This window comes from Coffea arabica, chromosome 2c, assembly GCF_036785885.1.
Source record: "Coffea arabica cultivar ET-39 chromosome 2c, Coffea Arabica ET-39 HiFi, whole genome shotgun sequence".
Taxonomy (NCBI): domain Eukaryota; kingdom Viridiplantae; phylum Streptophyta; class Magnoliopsida; order Gentianales; family Rubiaceae; genus Coffea; species Coffea arabica.
In genome coordinates this window covers 19,224,067-19,239,672 of record NC_092312.1, presented here as the reverse complement: position 1 = coordinate 19,239,672, position 15,606 = coordinate 19,224,067, and the positions used below count along the sequence as shown (strand labels likewise).

The following is a 15,606-nucleotide window of genomic DNA, read 5'->3' as shown; positions in this document are numbered from 1 at the left end:
TTGCATGCCACTGTAATTTTAGGTTCATATACTAGCATACAGCTTTGAGTAAAATGGCCAGTATGTGTGTGTGTGTGTGTGTGTTTTTTTTTTAAGGTACTATACGTGTTGTTATTAATTAACATGTTCCGAGTTACAACGCAGTTAAACAATGATCACCATACGACTGAATCCATCATTGTGAGTCTTACTAATTCACTCGCAGAATGTTTGAAAACATAAAGACACTGACCATCCAGAAAGATTGGTCAGATTTTTTGGCCTTTACCAAATTTTATTGACAATAAGAAGGCATCATCAATCATGCCAACTGAACACCCAAAGCTCAGAGGTACAATTCTTTGACTTGTGACGTTTCGTGTCCATCCTTGCCCACTGAATATACTAATACACTCGAGAGATTTCTTCTGTATGCTTGAGTCATCTCGTGCAGGGCGGAGTTAAAAATACGGTTTCGCAATTTTTTATATAACTTCCCGTAATTTTAAAATATATACGTAATTTCTCATAGTTTGGACTAACGTATGAAAGTGACGGAAAAAATTCTTCGTAACGGAATCCAAGGAAATATCGAGAATATCTTTGTTTCAAAACTAAGGGCCTATCTCGCAAATAAATTTTTGGCAAAGTTTGTCTGCTACAAGTTTTTTAACAACTTTAATTACAGTAAACTATATATTTCAAAATATCCAAAAATTTACATTCAAAAAACTCATTTGCCACACGAGGCCTAAAATAGTTGAAGTGACCAAAATATATAAACGTAATATGTATGACATTTTAGTGCCTTATGATTTTGTATTTTACTATATAATCCCTTTATCGTTTAGTGCTTTACCACATAACTTCTTATGATTTTTAAAATATATACATAACCCCTTATAATTAATTAATAATTTTCAACTTTAAAGATGAGCACTTTTGACATTTTAGTTGATTCCATTATGAAATGCAAATTCCGTCACTTTAACGCTTTAGTTCAAATTATGAAAAGGTTATATATAGTTTTTCAAATCACAAAAGGATTATGCAAAAAAGTGCTAACCACAGGGGAATAAAGTATATTTTATCCAAAAATAAATTTTAGTGAAGGTGAACTTAACATGTTAAATTATATAGATCACAAAACTATCAAAACGATATAGCATAACCATAAATATGCAAACACTGTACCATTGTTCTTGAAGTGTCTTCATATTCAAATATTCTAATACTATTTTATAACTTTGTAATTTTCAAAATTTTGAAATAATTGCCTAAAAAAACCTTTTGAAATAACTAATCTAGAATTTTTTTAAAATTTTAGTGGAGGAAAAATATATTATCAAGAATTTCTAAATTGGTTTAAAAATAAAGTTGAATCTTTATTGCTTGATTTTGATCGAGTGTGAGAGATTAAATAATTTATTTATTTGTTTTCAAGTGGGTTGACTTGTAGGGAAAAAAAAGTAACAAATAAAGAAGCACATCGGATAAATATTTTGTTAGGAAATAATGCAGAATATTCTAAAAGAGTGGGGGCAAAGTTTAAATTTACATATGTAATTAATAGATTTTAGTTCCCCTTCCCCCCCCCCCCCCCCCAACTGTAGCTCCATCTCTCGGGTCCTATTTTAAATGCCTCCTACGTGGTTGGTCCAAGATGAATCAATTAAGAAAGTTGGTGCAAGTTTAATACATTTGATACATGTAAGTATGCAACTCCTCCTTTCCTTCTTGTAAATTGCTATCGTTTGGTCCTGTAACTCTGCTTGGGCGTGGAAAGAGCCACATCCAGCTTCAGCTTCCCTTTTAAACTATTTTGTTAACTTCTGTGAAACTCCTGTGGCTGTGACTGCGTTCTTATTCTAGTTTGTCTGCTAGAAATAACCCATATTATCGATGCAGATAGCTGCCAAGAGAGAAGCATAAACCAGAAGACACAATATATGCTCTTATGCCCTCGCCGAAAAGCTCATACGACTGTAAACTAAAAAGGTACGTACCTAGACCCGAAACTGACAAAGGTGGGCAAGTAGAGAATACGTAAGAATAAAATATACGAAAGGAATCGATACAAAATTTCATAAATTTGAATAAAAATGTTTCCACGGTTAAGATCAATTTGGTGTCTTTTTTTTTTTTTTTTTTAAACAAATGTGCACTTCCAAAAGCTTTTCGTGTATAAAGGAGCTGGAATGATGTCAAAGTTGATGATTTTAACTTTTACGGCGGAAGACAGTTGGTATGAAATAGTTGTCGTTTCCAATTAAAGCTCTAGAGGTTAAACCTGTCTGTAACTCAATATTTCAGTGAAAATGTTACCTTCCACTGGAAGGAACTTTTCTCAGGTTGGAGACTGCCGTTCAGTTTTTCTGGAATAAAGATATCAATGAGAATTTCTTTCATACAGCCCTTAACATCTACACAGCTCCTCCGAAACAAAGTTGTTGGTCATCTAGTGCAGACTGCAGAGTAATCCACATTACTGATTAACATGATTCAAGTGATCTATTATATGAGAAAAAAGTTGATCCACACAATTTATAAACAAACAACCCCATGGCGAGAAAGTAGTTCAAGTTTAGGGATATTGATGCATAAACTTCGCACTTGAATGGAAGCTAACCAAAGATATGATTTCAAATTTAGTCTGCTTCTGAATGATATCGAAGCAACACCTAAGAATTCTGCAAAGCATAGGGACAACCCTTCATCAGGGACTTGCCTACATCATGACAAAATATGCAAGAAAACTGATATAGCCTTCATGCTAAAATTGAGCTACGTACACAACATGGAAACGTGAGAAGTCCAATGGTACTTCTGCAAATTGATTTCAAGGGCTAATGGTGGAAGTAGCAGCTGGAGGAGGTGGGAAAACTGGACTTGGAAAGTATGGAACAGTTGGATTTCCGGGTTGGATCACCGGGCTTGGGAAGTACGGAATGATTGGATTTCCAGGTTGGATTACTGGGCTTGGAAAGTATGGAATAATTGGATTTCCTGGTGCAGGAATAACTGGACTTGGAAGGTATGGAATAGGGGGAATTCCGGGTGGGATCACTGGACTTGGAAAGTATGGAACAATTGGATTTCCCGGTGAAGTCACTGGATTTGGAAAGTCTGGAAGTATTGGATTTCCGGGCTGGGAAGTGACGGTTCTGGCATGGGACGGACCATGTTCTGTCAAACCCCCTCCCATTAATTTTGGAAAGGGAAATTTTGATCTTCGGGGTGAATCTGAACCTGGAGATGGTGATAACAGAAGGTGACGGTGTGTCAAAGCTTGGCCGCTGCCAGCAACAGATCCAACAACGATAAGGAAGATCACCAACAACTTGTGGTAAGAAGCCATTCTTGGTTAAGAAATTGATGATCAACGAGTTTTCAAATTCAAATTTGTGCTATTGGAAGTAGTATCAGTTGCGACTAACACTACAACTTGGATGGTATTTTGAAGACCTGGTAGTCTATGCTGCATTTATATGGGTAGGGTAGCAAGGCATGTGGAAGTGGAACCATATGATATGAGGCAAAAAGCCAGAGCAGCGGGGTTTGAAAATCAAAGCTGTGCTATTAAAAGTTGCAGTGGGGACTGCGGGACGGATCTACCTTGCATTGGTTATGGTGTTGGGAGGGAACTATGCAAGAAAATGCCTCTTGGCATGAACGGCGACTGTATGGCCACAGTAGCAACTTGTAAAGCGTACCACCCTTAAGAGGTCTGCATGGGTTGGCCTGCTAATCGGGTCAATTACGTAACTAGGTCAAAAACAGAGAGTGAATCAGTAGTTGCAGTTATAATGCCTAAAGGGGTCATGTGTTGTAGTCTCAACTGCTAGCTACTTTGAAGGTTGAGAGCTCAAGACAGCAAATGACTCCCAAAAGGATAGGATCTAAACATCGCAAAGGCATTAGCACACAAGACTGCGAATAAAATTCATCGACAGTGAAAATGTCTCAATTCCGATGAGCAATCCCAACTTCTGCAGTAGTTTAAGAATCCCCTCAATTCTCATTGACTGAGTAATATACTCAAGAAATTTCGTACTTCGAATTAAGTGATGCGAAATGTGGGCTCTGCTGCCGTTGTGGACATTTATAACCTGTTGTCTCCTTTAGAAATAATTCTCTTTTTTATTTTTTCGTTAAATAGTCTTCTGCTTTCTTCATATTTATGGAATGTGAACATTGCGTGTTCTAGTGGGCTCAATGCCGAAATCATTTGATACCAATCATCTTAAAGTTGTTGTTTCCTTCCACTGGTCATCCAGTTTTTGTTTGCTATGTAGCAAGGCACAGAAAATTTCTTATTGCCTATACGCTCAGGCATGTTGCTGTCGATTAGCACATTTTAAGTGACAATGCACTGTCGTTAAATCTTGAATTCGTGAATTCCACAAGCCAAACAACCAGAAAATGGGAATAATATAGGATTCAGAATCCTTTATTACTAAAACTTACACCCTTATGCAAAGGTAATCCATTCAGCAACTGAAACCATAATAAACACTAGAAACATCCAATAAACAACAGTCTACTTATTGTTATTGAAGCACATACAGTCCAGGACTCGCTTCATCATTCTGAAACGTGTGCCAGGCAAATTGGCTTAGTTCTCCTGCTACAAGCTGAGCAAGCAACAGGCACGCAAGATAACATTAAAATGCGACTTTCAAGGGCTGGTACTGCTGCTGGTGGTAGTAGCTGCAGGTGGTAGCAATGGACTTGGAAAGAATGGAGCAATTGGAATTCCGGGGAAGGGAGGGGTAGGGAGCGGAAAAGTTGGTGGTGGTGGGACAGTTGGTGTTGGGAGGAGTGGCGAAACCGGGTAAGTTGGAATTTTTGGAGAACCTGGTGCATTTGGAACTGGTAGTAATAGAAGGCGACGGGATGAAAATGCTTCATTGTAGCCGGGGAACCAGACGACAATGAGAAACATGAACACGAACAACTTGCAAGATGCCATTGCTGGTTGAAAAATGGTGGTATTCTTTTGCTAATCTAAAGTGGTAGTGAATATGTTAGCAACTTGGATTGGGTGATGGCATTGCCTTTGCCCTGTGATGTCCTTATATAGGCATAGTTGCCAGGAAATGATCGAACCAGATATGCTTCACAAATAGAATTCTTCCTCGTGCTTTGATGAAATGCCGTCAATGTGGTTGTTTGCTGAACTATGAATGAAGAAGTAACATGGTATTCGATTTAATATAGGGAAGCATAAAAATGTGTTCAGATACAAAAAAGATAGCAACGGGGAAGCCAAGAAAGAGATCTTCATGAAGACGACTCCATCTGCAATTAGTTGTCCTGCTGCCTCACGGGTTAACGTTTATTTCATCTCTGTCCTGAGATCCATCATGCACAACCATCACATGAAGTTCTTGGGAGTGAAGGGTATGACACTATCTACTGATTCTAGGTGTACATTCATTAATATATATATATATATATATATATATATATATATATATATATATATATAAACCTTCATTCTATATTGTCATGCAACTAAACAACACGGCTTGATTTTGGTCAAAATTTATGTGATAGACCGGATTGTGCCTTCAATTGGCCTCTAAAGTTGAAGGTTCAACCGCACAGTATGTCCTCCCAAGCCCGTAAACTCAATAACATCTTGAATCACGTACAAAAACAATTGAGTAACTTACTTATTTTACATGAGTTGCCAGCCACTAAACAAAGCCCTTTTGTTCAAAATTTTGGGAGTTGGATGGAGGTTCAAACTTTTTTTTTTTTAATTAGACGACAACAGTTAGTTTAACCTATTTCTACTCTACTCTAACCTACAATTGGGAAAGGCCCAACAGATCTTAGAGAAATCAATAGGATTTGAACCACCATCGAACCAGATGAATTTAAACTTATTTGAGTATGTGCATTAGTGCAGCTGTTTAGTTTAGATGTCGGTATAGCACTAAAAGTTACATGAAAATATTGACTGAAATCAAGAAAAAGAAAAGATTGATGTTAGGGGCGGTTCCGTCTTGTGAAGTATTTTAAAGCTACAAAATGAATTTAATGCATTAAAGTACAATTTAAATGCTGCTCTACCCCAATTAAATGTAAGGGACTAATTTCACTTTGTAACACCCAACTTATTCTATTTTTTCACTTTGCATCACAAACTTTAATTTTAGACACTTTGCATCCTAAAATTTTAAATTTCTCTCAACTGATTTCAATTACTGCTACTATTAACAAGATAAAAGACGGTGTAATGCATCATTTTATTTTAATTGCAATCTCTTTACTCCTTTTGAACATTTTTAGTATATTATCATTGATTTGTATGGTTGTATATTTCGTTAATTTTGCTCACAATATTATTGATTGACTCAAATAAAATAAAATAAAAAACTTAAGAGTTGAGGGTGTGAACTGTAAGGTGTTTAAAATATTATAAAAAATAAAAAAGTGATATAAATTTAAGAGTTGCAAAGTAGAATTAGCTTGGTGCATTGAAATCGTTCGGCCGTCACCGACAATAATTAAATCGGGCCCAATTTAACAACGTTTGTCGCACACGACACACACAGTCTCAAGTCTCAACAACCGAAATGGAATGTATGCAGGCAGTCATAACAGATTGGAATCTTTGCAGGAAGTAATTGAACGCAAGCAAGCAATCGAATGCAAACAGGTTTTGGCTTGAAATTTGATCATTAATTAAGAAGCAAGATTTTACATATATTAACTAGTATTTTTACCCCATCTGTACAGATTTTTTTTTTTTAATAGTAGCGAATTTGTCCAAGAATGAATAATTCAAGAAAAAATATCAATAAATTAAAAAATTAATATATTCTAAGTGTTCAATTATCGCATGAATTTTTAAGAAGTTGCATATATTCTGTCATAATATTCATCAAATAAGACAGAGATCGAAAAAATTGACAAATATTCTTTTGGATGATCATAAAAAATAATTTTACAAAAATTATATGCCTAGAAGTACATGGTTGTATTCCGTTACTATATTATAATAGATGCAACAATCTATTTTCACATGAACAAATATTTAGTTTTCAACAACTTTAATAAATTTACCATTGTAACAATTAAAATTACATTAAGTAAGTTACTACATATGAATAAAAAAAGAATAATTGAAATTTATTAAGGAATATAAAAGTTGTTAGAAGAGAGGAAAACTGAAAACATCATTAATTAGAGAAGAGTTGGATACAAAAATAGATAAAACCCAAGTATCCAAAGGTCAATTATGCATGCTGCATAGGAGATAGAAAATGTTTAATTGATTCATGTATACATAGATTTCCATAATCTCAATTTCAAAATGATATTGCTAATTATAGGTTTTCTTTTTTTTTTTTTTTAACTACCATACAGTCGATTCAAATACTAGGTTCATAGCTCAACATTCATGGAGGCCATGATTTTCTGCCCCTTTTTTGGGTAGATTTAGAAAGGAGCGGAGAATGGGCAATGTTCCAAGAAGAGGTTTGAGACCATGGTTCAAAGATGCTGTCGCGATCATGCCTCGGATCGTTCCACACCGGTCTCAATATATTGGTCATCATTTCGGCAAAACGTAATTTTTGAAATATTTAATATTTTAAAAATTGTAAAAAAAATATGATAAACAAAAATAATAATAATTCAAATTGATTCGAGGCGGCTCGATCGTTTCTATCTGTCTTCGAAACATCTCGACCGAGTTCTCTGTGATTCGACTGAGTTCTGGACAATCCATTATCTCGGAATAATTTCGTCTTGATATCGGAATGGAACCATGTAACTGAGAAAGTATTCTGAAAGGAAAATGCCACATAAAAGGCTAAATATGGAGGTTAAGAATTCAAGTCGAGATGGATAATAATCACGTAGACAGAGTACAACCAGGATCATAACAGTCCAATTGCGATGATCACTAGAGAGATAATCAGGGAACATTTAACTAAGGGAATTTTTTTTGTAAAAAAAAAGGTAGCATTACAACCAACATTAAAAATACAGCATGTCTTGGAAGCAGTAGAGACGATGACGACAAGGGTAGCTAGTATATATGTAATCCAAGAAAAGGTAGTTTCAGTTTGGCGGACATGAGGTTGAGTCGTAGTTGATGTGGCTGAGATAGATAGTTAAGGCGAGTTAGGCAGAAAAGGCAAGGTTGGGAGGGTGGCGGGGAATGTGGGAATTGGAAGCGGATTAGTAGGGAACTGAGGCAGTGGAATTGTTGGAATCTGGGGGACTGAGAAAACTATAGGTGTTGATGGTGTCTCAGGATCGGTATCATCGCTATCAGGGGCGCTAGGCGCTTCATCAACTGGAACACCTGGTGCTGTTGCCTCCAAAAGATGGCGTGCATCGGCTAGGATTGATGCCATGTTACTACTTAATGCCAGGGTGATCAGCAGGAAAGAAAATGCTAACAATGGAGATCTGATCACTTGGGCTTCCATCTTTCCTGGCGAATTATGGTTACTGTTTTTTTTGTCTGAGAGTTGAATGTTGGAGCAAGAAGCTAAGAGGTGGATTTTTATAGATAGGAATGCGGGAAATTGGAGGTGTAATTGGCGGAGTCGGTAGGAAGATTGTCTCTTGTTTGTTCAACCCCTCTTCTCATCTGTCTTTACTCGCTCTTTACTACTAAGATGGGCATTAAAGTAGTACCATTTAATGGATTTCCGTTTCCCTTCTTAACATATGTCGTTTAAATCGACTAAGTGCTTGATATATATCTTCTTTCTTTCACTCTTTTAAGTTTATAGCCTGCTTGATTCATCACTTAATGCATTTATCTCTGTGATTCTAATGCTTAGTTTGTGACTAATTAATTAAAGTTAGTAGCAGTAGAGCGCAGACTAGCCTTCAGTTTGTCTCTCAGCTTGTGGAGTCAATTCTAGATCAGTTTTTGAATGCTAATAAACGACGAGCCTAATTTACTGTTCTCGAATTCTCTACCCAAATCATAATACCCGTACAACATAACCAAAAATCAAAGTGAGATTGGCCACAGCATAAAAGAGGAACCTCAGGCCCGAAACTTAAGTCCATTGTCGGCTGATAAATTGAGACTGGTTCTGTATTTCCCAAAAGAAACTAACTTTGTTTTAGTATCAGATATGATATGATATGATGCACATAAACTTTTCTGACATTTGACCTACTGGGCACGCAGCGTTATAAACTTCAATGATGACTTCAAAGGAGTCTGATACTTCCCCATATTATCGGCAATAAGGTCGGAATTTTGGTAAGTTGAATGGTATGGCTTTGCATTCCACAGGATTATCATTCTTTGCCTGGAATTGATCAACAGCCATGACAGGTTGATGTGAGAACTGAGTTTTGGTTTGTGTGGTGAGGAGTTATTCGACTTCTTTAACATTGACTGCATCTTCATTCATAATATATATATATATATATATATATATATATATATCGTTCTTTGTTTGTTTGACGATCTTGAGTCATCTTCAATTTATGTTTTAATGCTATTATTCTTCTGGTTCTTGGAAGTACTGCTTCATTCTATGGTCAATAATTAGGCACAATGGAGTTATGAGACACTATTTTTAACTGAGAAGTACGTAAGAAAGTACAAATATGTAATTCCACTGGAAACAAGAAGTGACACTCCGAAATAACAACAGCTACAGATGAATGAACCGTGACATCACGGTATACACCATGACTGGACTCCAACACACATCAAACGCAATGGAAATATCAATTCAGAAGAAAAGTGCTAATGAATAATAATAATAACTAGTGTATCCAGCTGGGCTACAACAGACTTCATGGAGTGGTGATCTCAGGCTTTTTAGGCACCTCTGGCTTGGGCAAAGTTGGTAGCTCGGGTTTAGGCAATGCTGGAATCTCTGGCTTCGGCACATTTGGCAGCTCAGGTTTTGGCAATTCTGGAATCTCATGCTTTGGAACGGTTGGCAGCTCAGGTTTCGGCAATTCTGGAACCTCAGGCTTTGGCACGGTTGGCAGCTCGGGTTTCGGCAGCGTGGGAATCTCTGGCTTTGGCACGGTTGGCAGCTCAGGTTTAGGCAGTGTTGGTATCTCAGGCATTGGCAAGGTAGGAATCTCAGGCAACCCTGTATCGAGAAGGCGACGCGCTTCAGCTTGGAAACAGTTGCTGCTCATGGATGATACAGCAACAAGCATGGCGAACACAAGAGATGCACGGTGGAAACCAGCCATCCTTGGAAGGGATTAAGCAAATATTATTGATGATTTGGAAGGTAGATCGAACACACAGGTTGAAGAAAGTGCTTTAGGCTTTTTTGTTTTGTTTGCGAGTGCATGGAAGAATCTATCTGTATTGTGCTTTATATAGATGCGAGAAGTGGTTAATCATTTCGCTTTGGTTGGTGGGGAAGTTGTCTCGTTGTCAGTTAGCTCAACTTCTCAACCATAGATACATCTCTAAAAAAGTGTCTTGACGCCTCCAAAGAAAAAACGGATATAGTGGTTCAACCCACAATGTCTAATTGCTCGCTCATAGGCTGGATGGCTGATTAACTACGTACGTGTATTCCAAGTACACCAAAATGTCTTTGACGTATCGTTTGATGACGACTCAGCTCCCCCTCAAATTTAATAATCGATATGGTTCATGCAGGTTGGTGAACCTCACAGAAATGCAGCGCGATCGGTGTGTAGCATGCACCTGGAGATAATTTTTTGTCAAACGTATTTCCCCTCATGAATATGGTTTTCTAATTGAAGGATTTCTCCATTCCTTTGTTAAAAAAAAATATGGATATACATATATATATATATATATATATATATATATACACACACACACACAGACCATCCTTCTTCGACATCTTTATGAATACAAAAATAGGAGCGGTTTTGAGGGAGGAATGGGTTGAGTTGTTCGAATAATTAAATCAAGCAATATTCAGAAGTTTTAAAAATATATATTTTTTTAAATTTGATAATTGGAGTAGAATTGGTGTCATAGTTTGTTTAGGAAATCTAGTTGAATTGTGTTTAGGAATTAGAATTAGAATAGGTCTTATTATTTGGTTTCTCCATCTGAAGTTGTAGATTTGTAGTTGAGGAAAATCAATGGCAGTTTGGTCTCGTCTTCATATTTGTTCAAAGGGAGCCTAGCCTTGCCGTTTTGTCTATTCCTTGTTTAATTACTATGGAAAGTTTCATTTGGGTATCATTGATAAGTTGAGACTTTAATTTTACTTCCACTGCTGCATAATTTTTTGTGCTAAGATGGATGGTATGCGGGAGGAATCATAAGTCTCGGATTCGAAACCTCCCATCTAAAAATAAAATAAAATAAAGATGGTGCTTCATTGCTTAGATACGATACCGAATCGGCGCCAATCATTCATGTTTAAATGATTTGCAATACATACACTCCTAACATTCTAGTTACCATGCATATTGTTGCCGGTTTGTGAGTTCATTTGTGAGTTAGATTCAAGTTGACAGTCACCGATGCGAAAATCTTCATAAATGGGATAAACAAATTGTCACCTTAATGATGTGAAATCTCAACGATTACAGTTGACATTTTCACAATGTTTGGCTCAAGAAAATCTTCTTTGATAGGAAAATGACGCTCAAAACTTCAAGAGATGTCATCACATTTTATTACATCATTCATCATCAACAACAACAACTACAGCTTGCCACATACGAGGAGGAAAAGAAAATACAAAAATTGGACACGTACTACAAGATTGGGCTTAGCACCAAAATTCCCGATCCTTAATGGAATACTCGCCCTCTTCTTTTGACTCGCTACCCTTGTAATTAAGGCTCCATTTCTCAAATGTACAGTCAACGAAATCATAGTAGCCCCCATGAACTGAAAGCTTACCGTTTGCCACCTTTTCTTCTATCCACGGATAAGTGAGCAGGTTCAACAAAGATTGGTTGATAGATACCTAAAATTGGAATACTGATTTCTTTAATATTCAATGACTAAAGTAAATTCATACAACCTAAGAACAAGTAGTTGTTGCAGCCATTTATGCTCAAGGAGGATAACTACACTTGCTGTCCAGAAAACTTGGCAACAAGAGGTTGAATATGCCATATTCATCTTGATGAGGTTAAATACTTCTCCACACTGAGATTTCATGAGAATAAAACTTGAATTGGCACGTAGAAACATACTTGAAGGTAATTCCAAAGTACGTATTTTCTCATCCTTTCGAGAAGTAACTTGCCAAACTTTCAGTAACGTTTGATGAATAGACAAGTATTGATTACCATTAAACTAAACGTGGAAGCAAAAATCTAGAAGATAAAACCATGAAAAAGCTTGATGGTTAAAAGCAAAGGAACAAAGCCAATCAGAAAGGTTGTCTTTTCTCTATAGTTTGGAGTAAAGCTTTGTAGGTATTCATATTCTCCATAGAAATGCATATTTCAGTTATGTGAAATGCAAACATGGATTTGCTTGAACAAGGTGACACACTGAAAAGTGAAAATATATGTGAATAAGAAGTAGCACCTTCTCACAGTGTCTGCACTGCTGATCGAAGTTGAGGTCGGAAGCAGTAGCAGTAGCCTTAGTGCTTATTAATTTTGCAGGCTTTCCAATTCGTACCCAATTTTCTATGAAGCTACTGAAAGAAAAATATGAAATGAATGAGGAGCTTCTGTCATCTACTGCAAACTAGACATATTGACACAACAAAGAGTACCTAGAATTTTTGTTATCCTCCATGCTCATCAAGGCTCGAATGCCTCCACAGCAGCTGTGACCAACAACTAATATATTCTCAACCTGCAGAATTTTATAGAGATTTTAGATTAGTAGACAGAGGAAATAGTATAATTGCACGACTACCTTCTGAGAGATGAAATCTTTAGCTTACTTCAAGAGAATTAACAGAAAATTCAAGGGCAGCATTGGTTTCTGAAGGTCCATTCTGCAGAAGAACAGTTAACACATTGAGAATCTCATGGTATGCAAGGCTCATCCTCATTTCAATTTAGTCATGCTTCTCAGGCAGAAAGTGCAAGGGGCCCAAAAAAGAAGCAAATGTATCATTTATAAGACCTCATACGGAGGAACCAGATTGGCTACATTTCGGACGATAAATGCTTCTCCTGGTTGAAAACCAAGGATGCTTGAAGGACACACTCGTGAATCTGCACAGGCAATCACCATGAACTATTTCCAAATTTGTCAGTTCATAAGAACCTACTCACTGCTCCTGTAACTAAGCAAATTGTGACAAAATATCATATGAATAAGTACCTTAGGTTTTTGAACCTTGGCAAGATTCTGAAAATGTTCCAAGTTCTCCCTGTCCCACAAAAATATAAAGAAATCCTTATCAAGAGTGCAAAACTTTAATCTGCTAAACAGAGTAGGCAGTAATTATAAAGCTTACAGGTATTTATCCTTTTTGAAAGTTAGAAATCGATGCTTCATCTCTTTGAAAAGTTCAGATTCATTGTCCATTATTTGAACACACTTCTGCTCGTTATTAATGATCTCCTGAGTCAGGCCCTGAGATTCCCTCAAGGCCTTCACTTGCAAAGCTGAATTGCCCCTGTAGATGTAGAAGGAGGACGAAAAAGAAGCCTTTCTCAATCACTACCAACCAATTTACAGCTGGTAATGCAGATAATTCAAGGCAAAAAAAAGACATGCTTATCTCTTGGGACCAATTGTCGAATGTGGCATGTCTTTAATCTTAAAGTGTAGGAATTTCCTATATATGAGAGACCAAGCAAGAAACATTAGAAACTTCTTGGGCTGATTTGGACATGATAGATTCATGAATTTAAGCCCTGAGGTTGAAAATCAGATAGCTTTGCAAAGGGAAAGAAGGATACAAGCAATAAATACCGTATCAATAATCAAAACTGATCTTCATGGAAGAAAAATCTTAGAAATAAGATTTTGTCAATAATGGAAAACAAGTTAAGGATCAGTTTCCAAATAAGAAAAAAACAAGGGTGGTAAAAACGAAAGTCCTTCTCTTTGCTTTCTTTTGCCACATATTGACAAAGCCAATTAAACGCTAAAACGGAACAAGATCACGATTGCAAATGGCCCACAATCTAATGGCCTAACCTTTACGAAGTTGTTAAATATTCTAAATTTTATGTCCATTTACGAGTTAGATCATGAACCTCTAACAGTCAAAATTAGAAATCACCAACAAGCCACTCGTCAAATGACACTTGCTACAACCTAATTTGGACTAGGATAGGATCTGAGACGCAGAGCTCACAAAAATTAGCATCTTGATCGGTTAGTAGCAAGTAGCAACTACAATAAAAAAGAACTAAAAAAACAAGAAAAAGAAAAAACTCATTTAGTCTTAAGCAATTCAAGAGAATAAAAATTGGAACTTTGAAGAGACTTACTTGAAAGCATCCATTAATCTCAGATGGGCCTGCTTAGTTTCCGAGAATCTCAACTGGGAACAAGAAATCTGCTTCACAGATTAGAACAAGACAGCAATCAAAGGAAACGAATGAGGACCATATACTGAACAAATAAAAGATACTCATTTACAAATACTAAATCATTTATGCATTAAATCTCAATATACAGAGGAGAGATAGTGATCTACTTTAATTTTTCTTGGAGAAGTGCTGGGGAAGTTGCTGGAGGAGGAAGTAGCAGTAGTCACAGAGGTGGATTGTGGGACGGGTAGAGCCATTAGATCTAGCTCTTTCAGGGGGCTCAAGGGTCTTCTGGCTCTAGTTCTATATTGGGAAATGAAGGAAATGATCAAGGGAATTCTTTCTTGGTCGCTACAATTTTAGCAAATGGGCAGAAGAATGGGTTTAGATGCGTATTTATGGAGGCACTCATACGTTGTGCAGACATGAGAGTCAGTTTGTACTTTGTGTAAAGTTGTCTGGCGGATCGAAGGACACTTGTTCTCTCCAAGAAAGACGGAGAAATCTATGTTGTTTCTTTTCATAGTGACTGCTACAGGCCTGCGTAACTTGGGTTTTTATCTGTCTCTTCATCTTACATGTTTGTGGCAAACCGGACTCTGCTAGACAAGGTACAAGCTCAGAGGCGTACTGTACACGTTGTATCTTTCTTACTAATTATAGAAGCCTCTCCTTAGTCAAAGGGTACCCCTTTTTCTTTTTCTTTTCTTTTTTTTTAAACAGATTGATTTGTTTAAATTGCTAGTATTTTATGTTAGGGATAATTTCAGAAACCTCCCTTGAGGTTTCTTATTATTTCACTTGGTTCCCTTGACGTTTTAAAAATTACACTTACCTCCCTTGATTTGATACTTTGATAACCAAACTTTAGAATAGAGTAAAAAATTTAATGAATATCCTAAAATGCACTTATTTTACAAAGTCCAATTTGTTCTTCAAAACAAAAAGAGTGTCAATTTTTCATGGCAATATTTGTTATTTAATAATCAACTATTGCAATAAATCTTTTGCTAAAATAGGATATTTTTCATAGTGCTTTATTGGGAATATAAATTCTTTTTGAGATAGAAAAAAAGTGCTAATTTGTTTCTTTTAAAGTTTATGGACTATTTTTTTAACAAAAGTTTATGGACTAGTTTATTGATAGAACTATCATAATTTAGTAGTGATTTTGGGTTATTTGTTTTTAATCATTGTTGACTTTTCCTTGATTTT

At 36.4% G+C, this 15,606-nt stretch overlaps 3 protein-coding genes across 6 annotated transcripts; 1 reads left to right on the top strand and 2 right to left on the bottom strand.

Annotated features, from left to right (window-relative positions):
- Positions 1-1,610: 1,610 nt before the first annotated feature.
- Positions 1,611-3,959, top strand: LOC140035171 (uncharacterized). The gene is made up of 2 exons (XM_072074990.1): positions 1,611-1,689; positions 1,888-3,959. The coding sequence occupies exon 2, from the start codon at positions 2,829-2,831 to the stop codon at positions 3,252-3,254; it is 426 nt and encodes a 141-aa protein (XP_071931091.1). The 5' UTR covers positions 1,611-1,689; positions 1,888-2,828; the 3' UTR covers positions 3,255-3,959.
- Positions 3,960-9,564: 5,605 nt separating this feature from the next.
- LOC140035863 (uncharacterized) lies at positions 9,565-10,273 on the bottom strand. Its single transcript, XM_072077248.1, has one exon. It carries the CDS (start codon positions 10,183-10,185, stop codon positions 9,772-9,774), a length of 414 nt encoding a protein of 137 aa, XP_071933349.1. The 5' UTR covers positions 10,186-10,273; the 3' UTR covers positions 9,565-9,771.
- A 1,310-nt stretch (positions 10,274-11,583) lies between these two features.
- LOC113726594 (beta carbonic anhydrase 5, chloroplastic-like) lies at positions 11,584-14,984 on the bottom strand. 4 transcript variants are annotated; one of them, XM_027250400.2, is made up of 10 exons: positions 14,559-14,640; positions 14,350-14,417; positions 13,628-13,688; positions 13,365-13,526; positions 13,229-13,277; positions 13,028-13,141; positions 12,843-12,896; positions 12,669-12,751; positions 12,476-12,590; positions 11,584-11,903 (listed from the first exon to the last, which is right to left on the bottom strand). In XM_027250400.2, exons 2-10 carry the CDS (start codon positions 14,357-14,359, stop codon positions 11,703-11,705), a joined length of 849 nt encoding a protein of 282 aa, XP_027106201.1. In that variant the 5' UTR covers positions 14,360-14,417; positions 14,559-14,640; the 3' UTR covers positions 11,584-11,702. The 4 variants fall into 4 exon arrangements, with proteins under 4 accessions (XP_027106201.1, XP_027106200.1, XP_027106199.1 ...); XM_027250399.2 differs by lacking the exon at positions 13,628-13,688 and having other exon boundaries at positions 12,476-12,587; positions 14,559-14,982; XM_027250398.2 differs by lacking the exon at positions 13,628-13,688 and having other exon boundaries at positions 14,559-14,980.
- Between the last annotated feature and the right edge of the window lie 622 nt (positions 14,985-15,606).

Coding starts and splice junctions, on each gene's coding strand:
- LOC140035171 (XM_072074990.1), top strand. CDS start 2,829: ATGGTGGAAGTAGCAGCTGGAGGAGGTGGGAAAACTGGACTTGGAAAG.
- LOC140035863 (XM_072077248.1), bottom strand. CDS start 10,185: ATGGCTGGTTTCCACCGTGCATCTCTTGTGTTCGCCATGCTTGTTGCT.
- LOC113726594 (XM_027250398.2), bottom strand. CDS start 14,648: ATGGCTCTACCCGTCCCACAATCCACCTCTGTGACTACTGCTACTTCC. Junction 12,591..12,668: donor GAGGATAACAAAAATTCTAG/GTACTCTTTGTT, acceptor TTTTTCTTTCAG/TAGCTTCATAGAAAATTGGG. Junction 11,904..12,475: donor AGTGCAGACACTGTGAGAAG/GTGCTACTTCTT, acceptor TTCCAATTTTAG/GTATCTATCAACCAATCTTT.